This window comes from Fundulus heteroclitus, chromosome 20, assembly GCF_011125445.2.
Source record: "Fundulus heteroclitus isolate FHET01 chromosome 20, MU-UCD_Fhet_4.1, whole genome shotgun sequence".
Lineage (NCBI taxonomy): Eukaryota > Metazoa > Chordata > Actinopteri > Cyprinodontiformes > Fundulidae > Fundulus > Fundulus heteroclitus.
Genome location: NC_046380.1, coordinates 24928887 through 24944152, shown reverse-complemented (window position 1 = coordinate 24944152; position 15266 = coordinate 24928887). Strand labels below are relative to the sequence as shown.

The 15266-nt window shown below is 39.7% G+C and overlaps 1 protein-coding gene across 3 annotated transcripts in view; it reads left to right on the top strand.

Annotated features, from left to right (window-relative positions):
• The first annotated feature begins 1564 nt into the window (after positions 1–1564).
• The window catches only part of LOC105937033 (zinc finger protein 385A), a 54619-nt gene continuing 40917 nt past the window's right edge, over positions 1565–15266 (top strand). The window contains exon 1 of one of the 3 annotated variants that reach the window (XM_036151938.1): positions 1565–2026. In XM_036151938.1, coding sequence (XP_036007831.1) covers positions 2014–2026 — 13 coding nt within the window. In that variant the 5' untranslated portion in view covers positions 1565–2013. Of the gene's footprint in view, positions 2027–9362; positions 9794–11517; positions 11525–15266 lie in introns of those variants that run through there. The other 2 variants (XM_036151940.1, XM_036151939.1) reach the window with 2 other exon arrangements.

Below are 15266 nucleotides of genomic sequence, written 5' to 3'. Positions count from 1 at the left end.
GTTACATCTCTGTTAGATTTTCCCCTTGGTTTGATAGTTTCTTTGCATCTACGTTCAGCCGTCATGTCCTACCGTTCTCCGTCATGTCTGCTTGTTGTTTCCGCCCGTGGTTCAAGTCCTGCCACACTATTTTGTAGGTCTCCATTTTCATTATTAAAGAACTCTCTGACACTTCACTGTTTGCACTTGGGTTCTTCTCAAGACCTTCAGCAATGTCAGAAATCTACTGGTACTCAAAGTCAAGAACATAAAATGAGGATCATGTGAGCTTTCTAACTGGAACGCGTCAGCCGTCTGGTTCACGGACAGAGTTATGCAAATGGCTGGGTAAGAGTCTGGGAAATTTATGCAAGTGCGTGTAATGTGTTTTTAAGTGATGGAGACACAAATTTGTGTGTCTGTGTGTTAGTGTGTAACTCTATCCCCTGATGAAATGTGCTTACGACTCCAGTTTGCTGTCCTTCCTTACTGCCCCTGAACCTAACCTCTTTGTGGCATGTTGCCAGGAGGTGCTGGTGCGCCTGTTTTCTGGGAATTTGCTTTATACAAACGGAAAAGAAGTGAGGTAGTATGCTTGAAATTAAACTGGGGTATGAGCCTAAATCTTCAGAAGTGCAATGGGACCTTGCATTTCCGAGTGGGCACTTGTTTTATCGCTGTTTACTTTGCATACTCACAACTTATTTTTAAAATTTCTTTATTGAATGTTAATATTTCTGTGAGATTAAACCCAACCCGCTCTTTGACTTTGACGAGGCAGAGTAGAGCTCAGCCGACCTCCACATCAGAATTAGACTGACATTTACTCGACATTGGACCACGCGTCAGCTTTACCTCAGCCCTCTCCTGCAGTCTCCTGCTCGTCCGCGCAGTACTTGCCTACCTCTTTAAAATGACACCCGCAAGCACATTTCAGATATCTGATCTGAATCTACACCTTAACCGGCAGCGAGGAGGAATTGACATGTGGGCACGTAGAGCTGCCACGGTATCGTGTTTGCAAAGGTTGCGGGGACTGTGGTAGCGTCCAACCAATGCGTTTCATTTTCATCAATGCTTTTATGTGTTTTAGATTAACTTAGATTCCAGTTTCTTGTGCTGATCTTCATTAAGGTTTTTTCCCCATGTTCAGACAGTGCACCATGTTTCCATATTGTAGGCTCTATTTCAAACACATCTGAGAGTTGCATGGGGGTAGTTTCACTTTCTACAACTTTATGTGAAGAAAAGTCAGATCACCGTCACCAAAAAAATGCATTAAATCTGATATTTAAAACCTTTTAGGTAGCAATTTGTCTAGAAACTGATACAAAGCATCACTGCTTACAATGTATCTTTTTATTTACCAAATAAATAGATTCAACTGGAATCTTTAAGTCTAGTTTCAGCCACTCAACATCCTCCCTTTTCTCCACAGCACCCAGTCTGCAATCCTTATTTTCTTTGATCTGTCATCCGTTGCTGGGTTTTCCCTCCTTCGTCCTGCCCCTCCTTTCCCTTATTCTCTCTCTCTCCCTCTGCCTGTATCTCCCCCCTAACACAGTTGTCCTCACATATTAGGTTCCCCTGTCCTAAGAAGCAGAATTAGCCAGGAATGTTGTGCGCTCGTTTCCTTCAACCCTAGGAAGGAGGTGACGGCATAAAGGGAAAACAAGGAGGGAAATACACATAGATCCTTAAAGGGATTTCAAAACAAACTAGAAATAGGAGGATAAATTGGATAAAAGGAAGATGAACATGCAGATGCTTGTTGTTTGATGTGGCCACTGAAGGCATGTGGCTGCCTGCACAGAGCATTTCCCTCCACGCTCCCTAGCCGACTGGTGGAAGATCTGCATTCATGTGGCTGAGCGCTACATGATTTATCTCCCCAAAATAACGTGAGAATACTTTCTTTGCGCCACTCGACACGGACATATCCATGCTACTATACGCTGGCTGACGCACTGACTTTGGGACTTTTAAAGAACGGATCTAAATCAGCTTGAACAACGTGAAGAACTGAGGCAGCCAATGTGGAGCTCAGGTAAGGTTATAACTGCGCACTGAGAATTAAGAAAAAGCTCCTGCGAGTTGGAGTGTACCTGTCCTTTGATCACTTTAAAAAGAGCTGAGAGGCTGGATCAGCTAGAGTCCTCCCATAATTGCCTTAGTCTGAACATAATCAAAGAGCAAGTGACAGAGAGGTCTGTAAAGGCTTATATGCTTTGATGAAAGTTAGGACAATCATACGTAACATCGGCAATAAGTGCAACACAAGCCTGACCCGTTAATGGAGTTCTGACGAAGGGGTATGGTGCAGTAAAAGGAGTGATGTAGGAAAGGAGTGGGATACAGGGAGGGAGAGCAAGTTTCATCTGTATACAATGGTCTGCCTCATCGTATATGTTGCTGGTGGGGATGTTTTTCTTTAGCAGAGACAGTGAAGCTGTTCAGAGCCCAGGGGAACATTTAACCAGCGCTACAATGGAATAATTAGTGTATTTATTTGCTAGAATAGACCCAGTCATAGTCCAGACCTAGACTGAATGTTTTGCAAGACATGACAACTGATATGCATGGACTGTCTTCACCCAATCTGACTGAACTGGAGTTATTTTGCAAGAGAACAGGCAAACTTGTCAGACTTTAGATGTGCGAAGTTGATAGACACATACCCAAATACACCTCCAGTTGTAAAAGCAGCAAAAGCTGGTTCTATTATTAACTCAGCAGAGCTGAACAGAAATGAATGTGGCACTTTTCATTTTTATTTGGAAAATAAATTAAACCCATCCTTCCTCTTCAAAAATGTGTGTTCACTTGTGTTGGTCTGTCATAAGAAAATCCCTATGAAATGCAATGAAAGTTGTAGTTGTACGGTTACAAACTGTGAAAAATACCGAGGAGTATTAATACTTTTGAGCGCCACTATTCTATACTGACATCACATCTGTCCATCCATCAGCTTTACAGCAGAAATGTCATGTGCGCACACAAAGCCCCAGGTGGTGGAAACAAAAAGTCAATAAAAACTGCAATTCAATGATTGCATTCTGCCTGAGGAAGACATGTAGCGGGCTGAAACTACAGACAAAGGAATTTCAACCTGTGTGCGCACTCCGGATGTAAGAAAGGAAAAAAAAAAGAGAGAGACTTTTAGCTAAAACAGGGAAACCTTATGCATAACTGTGTATTTTTTTAATCAGCAGAAATGTGATTTATTGGTTAACCTGATTTATGAACGTACAATTTCTCTTGTTTAGAAGAATTGTGTTTGAGGTAGTCAGGGGTTTATGTAAATGGAAATCAGAGATGTGACAATTGATGTTAATTTACAGGAGGTGAGGTTTGTGGTTTATCATCTTCTGTTTAACCCAAATAATTTTTGTTTTCGTTTTATGTATTTGTAGAAATTATAATGCTATGTTGTTGTTTTTTTGGATACAATTAACAACAAAATCCAAATATACAACACAAAGTTTTCTCAAGGCACGTTACAAGGCAAATAAATCAAGTTCCTACACAGATAAATCCACATCATATCATTGTGATTCAGCGAATATCATCAAATTCTTACCTGTGGATCCCTGTTGTCTTATTTTTGTTCATAACATAGGTGATACTACTTATCTATTTATTACGCTCTAGTTTTTAAACAATCAGTTTAAGCTTCTTTTGGCATTAAAAGCATTTTGGCTCAGTTCATATTTTGCTCACTTAATTCACACAGTACTGAACACAGCTATGGAAAAAGAAAATACGCCCTTTCATGTATCAGGAAATTATTAAAATGATTTGATTTAAATCTTACTTCAAATGTATAAAACCACACGAATCAGCTTCACCAAGTGTGAGAACCTCTAGAAAAGCCTGAGTGTTGGCAGTTTGCTGCTCTGGGGCATAAAAGGGTGTTGGCACAACGCCAAGATGGAAAGAAAAACCAGCAGTGAACTTGGATAATTAATAATCTGGGAGGCTTAAAAGGCTATTTCAAAACCATTTGGCGTCATCAAAAATCAGTCTACAGTAAGAAATTGTTCTTGTTTATTCACAAGAGTAAAACATTTAGGGCAGTTGTCTTCTTCCTAGGAGTAGAAGAGGTGTTCTTAATTTTTCTCCAATGACATCTAACCACTGCGATCAATTAAAAAGTTTGATTTAGACTAAGTTTTTTCATTTAAAGCACTTAGAAGAACAACATGTTTTTTTTCCTGATTAAATGAATCATTAAAATGTGCACAGTATAAATAATTTAATTTACTAAACAATTTATATTGTTAACACTTAACTATAGTTAAACCTATAATCATTCAAATCCTTCGATAGACTTTGGTTTAAAATAATTGTTTCTCAACAAAGAATGTTGTTTCTGAAAGAAAATAAGCAAACACATCTGAAAGAAATTAAAATTATAGCCTTCTAAATAATCAATGGGAGCACATCTGTTTACATTACAGCAATAAAAATCATCTTATAGTTGCTTGCCAGCTTCTTGCTTGTTTTGACTTGTATTTTGACAATTTATCTAAAGTAATGAGGTAAAATCTTGATCAGATGAGTGCTTCTTAGGGTTAAGACCCAAATGCAGACAGGCAGGCAAAAGTGGCTTGGTGAGTAAAAGTCACTTTAATAATAAAACAAACCTTACAGACTTGGAAAAGAATATTGCAGACATAGATGTGGACAGGCATGGCATGACAAAAGTTGAGGCTCGGGGAACCGTGTCATAGCAACAATACAATCCAGCAAGGAGTAAATGAAAAATAGCAGGTAAAACAGGTGGCAAGCATGACTATGATGACAAGGCAACAGGTGAACTGAATAAGTTTAATATGCTGGGGCTATGGCAGAAACTGAAACCAACATCAATGGGCTGAATATACAAGGACATAATATGACTGAAAATACAAACACAAGACTCCAAGTAAAAAACAACTAGAAGGCCAAAAGTAAAAAAAAAAAAAAAAAAAAAAAAAAACAAAAAGAACCCCGCTGTAAAATGGAGAACCATCTAACAAATCTAACATTGAGAAATTAATTTATGTGGCAAAACCTAAATAGCAAAAAACAAAAGAGAATGGCAAGACATGTAGAACCAAATGAATGACAAGAAAAACAAGAATCTAAATGAAAACAGTAACCAAACACCTCAAAATCATGACAACTTTAATATTATTTCCATTCAGAAGAAACATGTCTGCTGTTTATCTCTATCAATTATATATTAAAAAAACCCTCTCCAATAATTGAAATTAACAATTTATCTTATGTCTGCCAACACGAGACACACAAGTTGTCACTTCAGATTAAAAACTAAACCCAGTTTAAATTGTGGATCGGTTTGCTTTGTCTCAGAAAACAAAAACACCAAGACCAGAACTAGGCTGTCTGTTACATGAGAAAGGACGTGGAGGATCCTTTCGTCTCCTCCACATAGTGGAGCACTTTAACCTGTTAGTAGTTGACCGTCACACTTGCTCAAGGCTGTTTCGTTGGGAGTTTCATCTGATGAAGACATCATTTAACCCTGGCAAGACTCTCATCTGGACTCCCTGCTAACGGCCAAAGCTAAATTTAGTTTAACAAGGCTGTCGACACAGTTATGGTCTCTTGGGGCAGATAGAGGGAATGAGAGGATGGCGGAGGTCACAAAAAGATATTCCTGACTGCACGGCTAAAAATTATTCAGAACACCCTCACTCAGAATGTTTGGATTTATTTTACATAAATAACATTTTCCAAAAAAATTTAAACATACATTTTTTTCAGTATTCTCTTTACAATCTTCATACCTGGCCAGAAATGCTGACAACCAGAGATCAAACAACCAAGCATAAACAGTAAACTATAAGAAAAAGTCACACATGGAGGAGGTAGATAAATAATCACCAATTTGCTGCTTCAGGACCTGGGCGAGTGTATCAGCAGATTTAATTAAAGTTTTTTGAGAAAAGGCTTCTCCATCGGTTTGTTTTTTTTAGGAATCTGTGATTTGAGTAGAATAATTAAGTTCAGCGTTAACCCATCTATATGTTGCTGCTGTCATGCTTCTATGAATCTAAGACTGAAGAGTAAAGGCATGATGATTCTCATACTGTCTGTTAAATAATTTATTTTTCAGTGATATAGTTTCAAGTCAATTCAGTTGTAGATTATAAAATTCAACACAGAGGCTTGAATTGAAAGCTTGAATCAGCTCCATTTCCCAGCATTGGCGTACAGTTACATTTTCAAACACTCAACCATGTGCAACACATCAGGACGCCCACTTTTCTTTGACATGCCCATGGAAATCTTGTTTGAAGTGAGACCAGTAGATTATTATTATTATCAATATTACATATAGGATGTAATATTGATTATTATTATCAATATTACATTTTTGGGGCCCTTTTTCCAATCCTGCCTAGTACCATGGGCAAAGAGTCTTACCAGCCCAGTCAGTAATGGCTACTGCAAGTGGATGCGAAACTGAGGGATGAACTGGCAGCATTAAGGCAATAAGAAGGTAATAATAATAACTCTCAGCTTCTGCTGTTGTATTCACAAGCCATGGATGCAAATTAGCCATCCATTCATCATCTATTCCCGTTTATCCCTGCAAAATTGCATGGCCTGTCTCCAGCAGTCGTTGGAGGAGAGAAGCAGGGCACACCTTGGACAGGCCACTAGACCATCGAAGGGCTATGATGAATCACACGGGCCAAACAACCATGCATACACATAAGACCAAAGGGAAATTTAGAGAGACCATTTAACCAAATAGTCACGATTTTAGACTGAGGAAGCCAGAGTACCAGGAGAGGATCCTTGCATGAACAGGGAGAACATGCAAAGTCCAGGCTGGAAACCCCTTCTCTACCCACTGAGCCAAATTAATACTAATCTGATGTTGTTTCCTCAATGCTCTCATTTGAATTACAGATTATTGTAAAATTTAGGCTAAATCACAGCAAATATATTATAATGTTTTTTATTTGTTTCTGATACCTTTTAAAAAGTCGTGACCTCTTTAACAAACATTGGAGGACTACATAATGTGGACCGCAGAATACCGCAAAGAGCCTTTCATTATAACTTTGATGAAGCTCTCAGACCATGACATTTGCTTTTGCATATATTTGAATAATAAAAGCCTATTAGAGTTTCAAAGACCAGAGTCGTGTGCCGTGTAAATTGAAAGGCCTGCAACAAGTTTTTATAATTAACAGCCTTGTAAACATCATAAAACTTAGCAATAAACCCCCAACGGAGCAACACCCACACACTCCCACACACACACACGAGGTTGTTTGTAACGTGAGCCCGGTGGTCTGGTTTCATCCTCCCATGGCGACATCCATTAAAGTCATGCTGCGTCTGACCCTCCACCCTCAGACAGCCATATTAGCACCTGGCCCATTGGCTACAACAATACACCTGTCTGCATTATTCAGGCCGACTCTACTAATGAGGAAACCTTATCGCACTTGCTCATGAGCTCCGTCCCAGGTTCACACAGACTTAAACAGATGAGTTGACGTAGAGCTGTTCCAGAGTACTTTCAAATGCACTCATTCGCCTAAAGGGTGTTTTGAAATTTTCAATTTATATGATGCACAAACACACAGTAGTGCATAACTGTGAGGTGGAAGGAAAATAAACAAGTTTCATTAAAAAAAAAGCATTAATATTTAGTCTCACTGAGCCGATATTTTGTAGACTTTGCTTGAGCTGCAACTCTCTGATTGCATGCTTGGGGTCATTGTCCAACTCTAGTCTATTGCAGCGTCAGGTTATTTTAGGATGGTTCTGTATTTAGCTCGTTTTCTGTCTCTGCTGAAGACAAGCTGTAGACACCTCTGTTTTACCAAGGGGTGGTATGTTCAGCATGATGTACAATGTATGCTTTCTCCAAAACACGTTTAGTAGCATCTGACGAGATAATGTAATTGCACAAGCTTGTCAAGCACAACAAGTAGATTTGTAAAGAGCGTGAATAGTAGCTGTCAACACATTCTCCCACCTGAGCCGTGGATCTCCTCCAGAGTGACCTCTTGGTTGCTTCTCTGATAAATGCTCTCCTTGCCCGGCCTCTCAGTTCAGATGGACAGCCATGCCTTTATAGATTTGCTGTTGTGTCACACTCTTTCCAGTTTCAGACGATAGATTCAACTGTGTTCTGTGAGAGGTTCATAGCATGGGGGATAGTTTTATAAACTGACCCTGCTTCAAACGTCTCAACAACTCGTCTGCCCTTTTCTAACAAACCACTGAGGCATTCACAGAACAGCTTCATACTGGGATTAAATTACACAAACGTGGACTATATTTACTAAAAAGGTGACGTTTGACTTTCTATTAAGGAATCTTGACGGGGATGAAGCCAGATGGACTCCATCCTGTAGTGATTTTATTTGTAAAAAGAAAAAAAAAAGAAAAACATTCATCCTTTTTCTTTATGCATTTATTGTGTCACAAATCCCAGTGAAATACAGTAAAGTTTATGGTTTCAATATGACAAAATGTGACAAAGTTCAGTGTGTGAATCCGTTTGCAAGGCTCTGCTTCGTTATTTTAATGGACTTACTTGCTGTCAGCATGACTCCTGTATTACCTAAACCTACAGCTTTTGTGACAGCATAATGTGGGGAGTTGTATAAAGTGTTTTAACATCCATTAGCACAGCTTTGTGCTTTTATTAAGCTGCGTCGTTCTGCTACATATCGCCAAAGATGTGCACGCGATGAATATTTGAGCTCATTGGGCCGCCTTTGCCTCCGACTGTCAAGCAGCTGTCAGCGTTTCTCTTCCTCCTGCTGTTTCACCACATCCTCCACATTTCCTCGCCCGACACGTCCATGCAGGAGTCAGTTCACATTAACCTCAATCTCTCCTCACCTCCACACAATGTTTCGTTGCGTCTCTGAAGCTGTCAGTCTGCGTTTCCTGCTTTGTGTCTGCCTTTCTTTCTGTTCTCCTCACACAGCATTCTGTGAACTCTGTCAGCGTTTTTTTTTTTCAAATATTTTTCAAAGCTTACCTCTGACCTAATAGCGTAAAGCCAGGTAGACACCAGCGGAAACAGCCAGGGCTATACTGAGAGAGGATGTTGTCAGACCAGGCATTGATGCGCCTGAGAGATGAGAGTGAACGGAGGATGGGTGTGCAGTGAGTCAAGGAAACATGAATGAAAAATGGCCAGTAGTAAACAGCAAAGAAATGGTGACAGAGAGAAAAAGAGAGCAAAAATGACAGCCGCATTATCACTCTGCCTCCTGATTCAAACGCCACAAGTAAATGCTCAACTCTGGCTCCTCTCATTGGTTGCGCCTACAGCCAATCGCAGCTCGGGAATGCAAGGTGCCTTTAGGTTATACCCAACCCCAAAATATGAGGGAGAGACAGAGAGAGGCATGCTGTAGTGCAGAGGTTCCTCCTGTGAGGCGAGCCTCCATCTCTCCGGTGTTCCTCCCGTTGGAGTGAACGCATCACAGTGAATAAATTACAGGCTTTTATTGCAGTAGGTTGAGCGCATGCTGTGTTGCAGCTCAGTTTTCTCCTCTGTCAACAGCTGGCTGAGCCAAGTGTCGAGATCAGAGGCAGAGGGAGCTTCTTGCAAGGACGGAGAGAACAAAAGAGGGGAACGAGATTAGGTGCAGGGGCTAAGAAAGTGAAAGTTGTGATGCTGATTAGGTCTTTCCACCTTGGGTTTTAAGAGTCAGAAATGTAGGGCGCCAAAGATTTGAGTCATCCCTGTAGCAGACTGAGGAGTAGAGGAGCGGGAAGACAACGTGGGAAACCGAAGTGGAAGGATTCAGGATGATCCTGGGTAAGACAGCTTTTCAGAGCTTTTATCTCCTTTTACTGCTTTTGAGCTGATTGGCTGGCTTCTCGCTGGTACACAGAATGGTCACTCAAAGTTTTGGCTGTTTTTCCAGCTCACTTCAACACATTTATTGGAGAATGCACCTTCTAGGAACTGCATTGTGTTGTTTTTGAAAAACCTGGACAGTGTTTTTCTTATTTGTTGTGTTCAATTTCAGAGTAAATTGCTTGTGTGATCAAAATAAATATTTTCCTCCCAGAATGTGGAATCAGAATAAATTTAAAAGAGAAAGAAGACCTATCATTAGTTGACAGAGTTACACCACATTTAGTGTTACAAAACAAGAGCCAGATAGGTTAATTTTAAGAACATGTCCTTTCTCTAAGCCGTGTGTCTTTTCTATTTTTAAATGAAAGGAAGGTCACAATTTGTGGGAATGTCATATCCTTTTCTCTCAGTGAAGTAAGAGCGCTGTTTATGGTTGTACGGTGTGCATGCATTGGGACGAAGGGTATAAAAAGTACAGTCTGCTACTCTGTCAGAACAGAGGGAAATACGTCACACTTGCCATTTTTCCATAGTAAATGACTGCCACACCGTCTTAGGATGAGACTTTAATACTCCATTTAAAGTCTCTGAGTGCCCTTCAGTGGTCAAATGATAATTATCTAAAACATTCAGAAAATGAATGAAGAAAAATTACTAGTAATTGGACCCTCTTCAACCATTCTGCACGATGAGGTAGCTCTTTATCAGTGCAAACGGAGAGTCGGCATAATACATCTGATTATGTAATGGTATCATTGAGTTATTACTGTGATATTTGAATAGGATTAGCAAAACTACTTCCAGAAAATCTGCATCCACACTTTCTGTGGTATTCTAACACAAAGAGGAACTCTATAATACCTGGGTGTAGATGGTGATTACGTTGATGAAGGATTTCAATATTTACACATGAGTAAAGCAGTCCAAGAATTAAAGATTTGAAAGATTATCCACAAAAAAAGCTCATGTTTTCTGACATTCTTTAACCTTTTTAGCCTTTTCTGCTTACATCTCAAGTTTAAATCATACAGTTCTAAGTGAGCAAGATGTGGAGAAATCAGCTAAATTGTTGTTTCTAGCACAGAAAGCATTGCTGATTATGTCAATTCTTTGCCATATCACACTGTTGTTGTTTTGAATACATTTTCTAAATTCCACTCAGTCTATTGTAACAAAATAGGATTATACTCCTGATAAATATTGTCAAACAGCAGGAACTCACATAATGTTTTCATCAGGACTCGTAATTGGACATAATTTGTGAGAATCAGATGGCCCTAATGGTATGGTGGCCAACAGGGGCAAACCTGTAGCAACTGGATGAGCCAGAAATGGCGAAAAATGCACTGCAGACACGTGAACGATGCAAACTCAACAACACACAAACACACACAAAAAAACACAAATACAACAGAAACGCGCTGCAAATGAAAAAGGTTGCAATCACAGAAAATAGCGGTAAAAATGCAAAGGATTGTGGGATTACTTATAGCGCCTTAGCGCTGGTAAGGGACATCGCGAGGTCCCTCTAGCCTATACTCCTCTAGTATAGGAAGGAAGTTCCTTTTCCTGCCTCCTTCCTTACTGACTGCACTATTAGGACAGCTCTTATCATGGCGCCTGCTGACGCACTTCCACTTTGACTAAAGAGTCCATACCCAAAAGATGCTTTTGGATGCAGCCAATGTCTTTACTGAGGGTCTGGCCCCATATGACTTGGTGTTTGACTCAACCTAGAGGTCTGGTGCAGTTTATTTATTCTTACCTGCTGTTTTGTTGGGACTTGCAGCAGTTTTCTTTTGCAATGTTTTCTGTTGCAGCACGCCTGGCTGTTTGTGGTGCATTTGCCCCTGTTGGTCACCATAAAATGGGGTTAATTAAAATAAATAGGAATAGAGTGCAACACTTCATAATAAAATAAACCGCTAAACAAATTTATGAATGCTATTTTAGCATTGTTTATGACCTATCTTCATGGTTAATATATATTATGAGCTACACAAAACATATACTAATACCCAATGCTTTATAAACATGGGTACGAAAATGAAAAGGGTCAAAATGGTAAAGTGTTGGTATGAAATAAAGCAACAGCAGCACTGCATGAAGTGGACATCTATGTGATTGTTTTCAATAATCTTTGTATATCCGATCCCAATAGACATATGTCACATATGTTTTGTGTTTTCCAAATGTCCACTTTGAAACTTTTCTTTAGAAAACTTGGTTTTGTTGTTAAAACTTGTATTTGGATGTTGGGGAGGAATCAGGCAAACATCTTGGTATTCAAAAATATGTGCATTAGTACTGGAGTGTTTGTCTGTCGTGTCTTTTTGGACCCCTATCCTAACTGATATTATACAGCGAGGTCCTTTTGATCCTTGGTAGAGTCACTGCAAACCATGGCTTTAACGAAACGATGCAAATGAGAAAATGTCAGGAAAATCGTTCCAGAACAGCTGAACCTCATCTGTGGTTGATCAGATTCTCTTTAATAGTTTGTAGGTTTGAACTCAAGAAACATTTATGTTGAAACTGGTGTAGCCAAGTATTAGTTTTAGGTACTTATCCAACCCGGTTGCTGAGACTTTCTTATTTTTCCTAATTTTCTGTTTAACACATTTCTTTGTTTTTAAGTTGAATAATAGTTGAAGAAAAACATATTGTATATTATAAGTGTGCAATCCTTTACCTACACAATCAAATTTCACTTAAAATAAAATAAAATCATATACAAGTAAATGCTGATATGTTGGCTTTTGTGTAGTAGATTTAATTATACTTATATTTTTCATAGTACTAACAGCATTTACTGTCCTACACTGAACCAATAGCATCCTCCTTTTATAAGGAGAAGCCTACATGTTTGCGATGCAGCCACAATGAGACATTGCACTTCCAGCATCTCATCCTGTTTACTAATAATAACAACAATAATGACTCCAACATATAGCTTCTTAGTAAATTTGATTAACTGCAGTGACCTTGTTCCATGTGGGTGTTTGCTGACTAAATATTTGCTTTCTCTCAGCCCCGCTCGGGTCTTCCTGTGATCTGACTTTAAGCTCCAGCTTGTGGTAATCCCCTTCCCGGTGCGGAGGTTTTAACTCAACGTGTATTATAAACATTGAACCCAAAATCTCATGAACCTGACAAAAAGGGTAGTTGGAAGTCCATACACTGTTATTTTCCTTTTAGGCAGAGAGTTAGACCCAGGCCCCAAAATAGCATCAATGACATTGACTGTAAAGCTGGAGGGATGAGCACAAGTCATCTACACCTCTCTTTACTCCATCACTACGGCATGCCTATCATTCTGCTAATCCGCCATCATCCAGCTATGTTTTTAATGAAATGAAAATGTAAAAAAGGGTTGAGACGGAGAAATTTGTGCCAAAGCTGGTTCCCCGATGCGCAGGAGCGTGGAGCTCAGTTTAGTAACTCTTGTGTGATTTTTTTTCTATGATTATGAATATTTTAGACCCAGGGGTTTTTATTTATTTAAAAGCGAACCAAGGCTTCCTCCAGTCTGATGCAAAGACCTCACTCAGCAGTATGTAAAACTTCACTGCTTGCATCATGGCGAGCTAAACCAGTTTCACACAAACACACATATATAGAGAGATAATAACATGTCACAAATTACATGAATATTGTCTCTGCCTGTGTGTGATTGTCTAGACACAACCAGCACACAGCCACACGTTCATTTCAAACAAATATTTTCCCCTCGCGTAAATGTCCTCCAAAAGAATCACAGGTACATGCTGTCCCTGATAAACAGTATGACCTTTAGATCAGGGCGATGCAACGAAGGGTGAAACGTATTGACATTTAAATTGGAGAAATGTGCCTGTCACTCTGCATGTCTGACAAACTGGCATGAATTTCAGGCATCTGGGAAGCTTGGAAAACCATGACAAGCTGCCCAAAGTCAGATAAGGGAAGGTTAAATCAAAACATTTGTACACATGCCACAGACTGCAAATAAAACAGGACTGCAGTGCAGTTGGCCATCAGATGAGCGATGATCTTAATCTTTTCAGTTTTATGTTTAACCTGCATCAGTGCAATCCGTGACAAATGCATCAAACAGAATCTATTTGTCAAACTTTATGGCGTTAAAGGTTCCCTATCATGCTTTTCTAAGCATTGCGATGTAAACTATAGGCATATATATGATGAAATATTGCCTTTTGGCACTACGGAGTATGCATTTGTTATGATATATTAGTATTTTTCTCATGCTATTTTTCTCCAACCCAGAAGAAAGATGCTTGCCTTCACTGCAACACTGCCTCTTCCTATTTCATGACGTCGCCCTAGAACTGCTGCAGCATGGTGCCGCCAGTTCTGGCACCATGCTGCATGATATAGGCTCTTCTTTAGAAAGGTTCAACAAAGTTCAAGACCTCTTGTAGCTGAAAAAACTAATTTTTGCATTTTAGATATTATCTATAGCCAAAAAAAGAGCAGTTGCTGGTGCTGTGCAGATTAGGTGATAAAAGAGCCACTTCGTTTCAACTTTCAGCCGAAATGATTGTGCTCAACCTCACATCGCCGCTCGGTGATCGGAGAGAGACAGCATGTTGTTTATTGGGCATAAGCTGCCTGTTCAAGGTAGATGCTTCCTGGAGGGGCGAATAATGACTGCTCTTCATAAACCACACTTTTTCCAGGACAAGAGGGCAGAATACACAAGGATTACTCAGACATGCATGAATCAAGCAAAGCACCACTTTGGGCATGATTATGGTGACGGAATAGCATTATAACATGGTTAAAAATAAAAAAGTTGATTTTGCACGATATAGGCCCTTTAAATCGAGCACAGTCACTTGCTCGTATGTCACCTCATAAGTACATAGTGTCATATTTGTCATTTAATCTCAGTTTAAGAGCTGCTGTGGTGCTAAGGGCACAGACGTTTGTTAGGAGACTTTTGTGAACTGATAAGTGCCGACAATAACGTTTTGGAGAAGTTCAAAGCAGGGTTAGGTGATAAAACAGGAACTGGTCTCCATGAAAGACTAGCAGGAAGGAAGTGATGAAAGAAAGCCACTAACATTTTTGCAGTTTGCCACATGCCAGGTAGAGGACACCAGAAACATGTGCAAGAAGGTGCTCTGTTTGCAGATGGAAGTTTGTACATGGAGGGAAAAATGGAAACAATAGAATAAAAACTGTTGGAGGCTGTAGAAGACTTGAACCTGAGTCAGAGGTTCACCTTTCATACACCTTAGTGGCTAAGGGGCTACATTACATTCAGCAACAATGCGCCTAAATAGAACAACTTGGAAAAGGATGGCTAGGCGCTTCGCCATGGCGCCCCAGATGTTGCTGCTGGTGTGGGTTGTTTCATAGAAAGTAACAGACGTATATTTCTGATATGCTTCTGAAATTGCTGGTAGGTGTTGCCCGTTGAAGG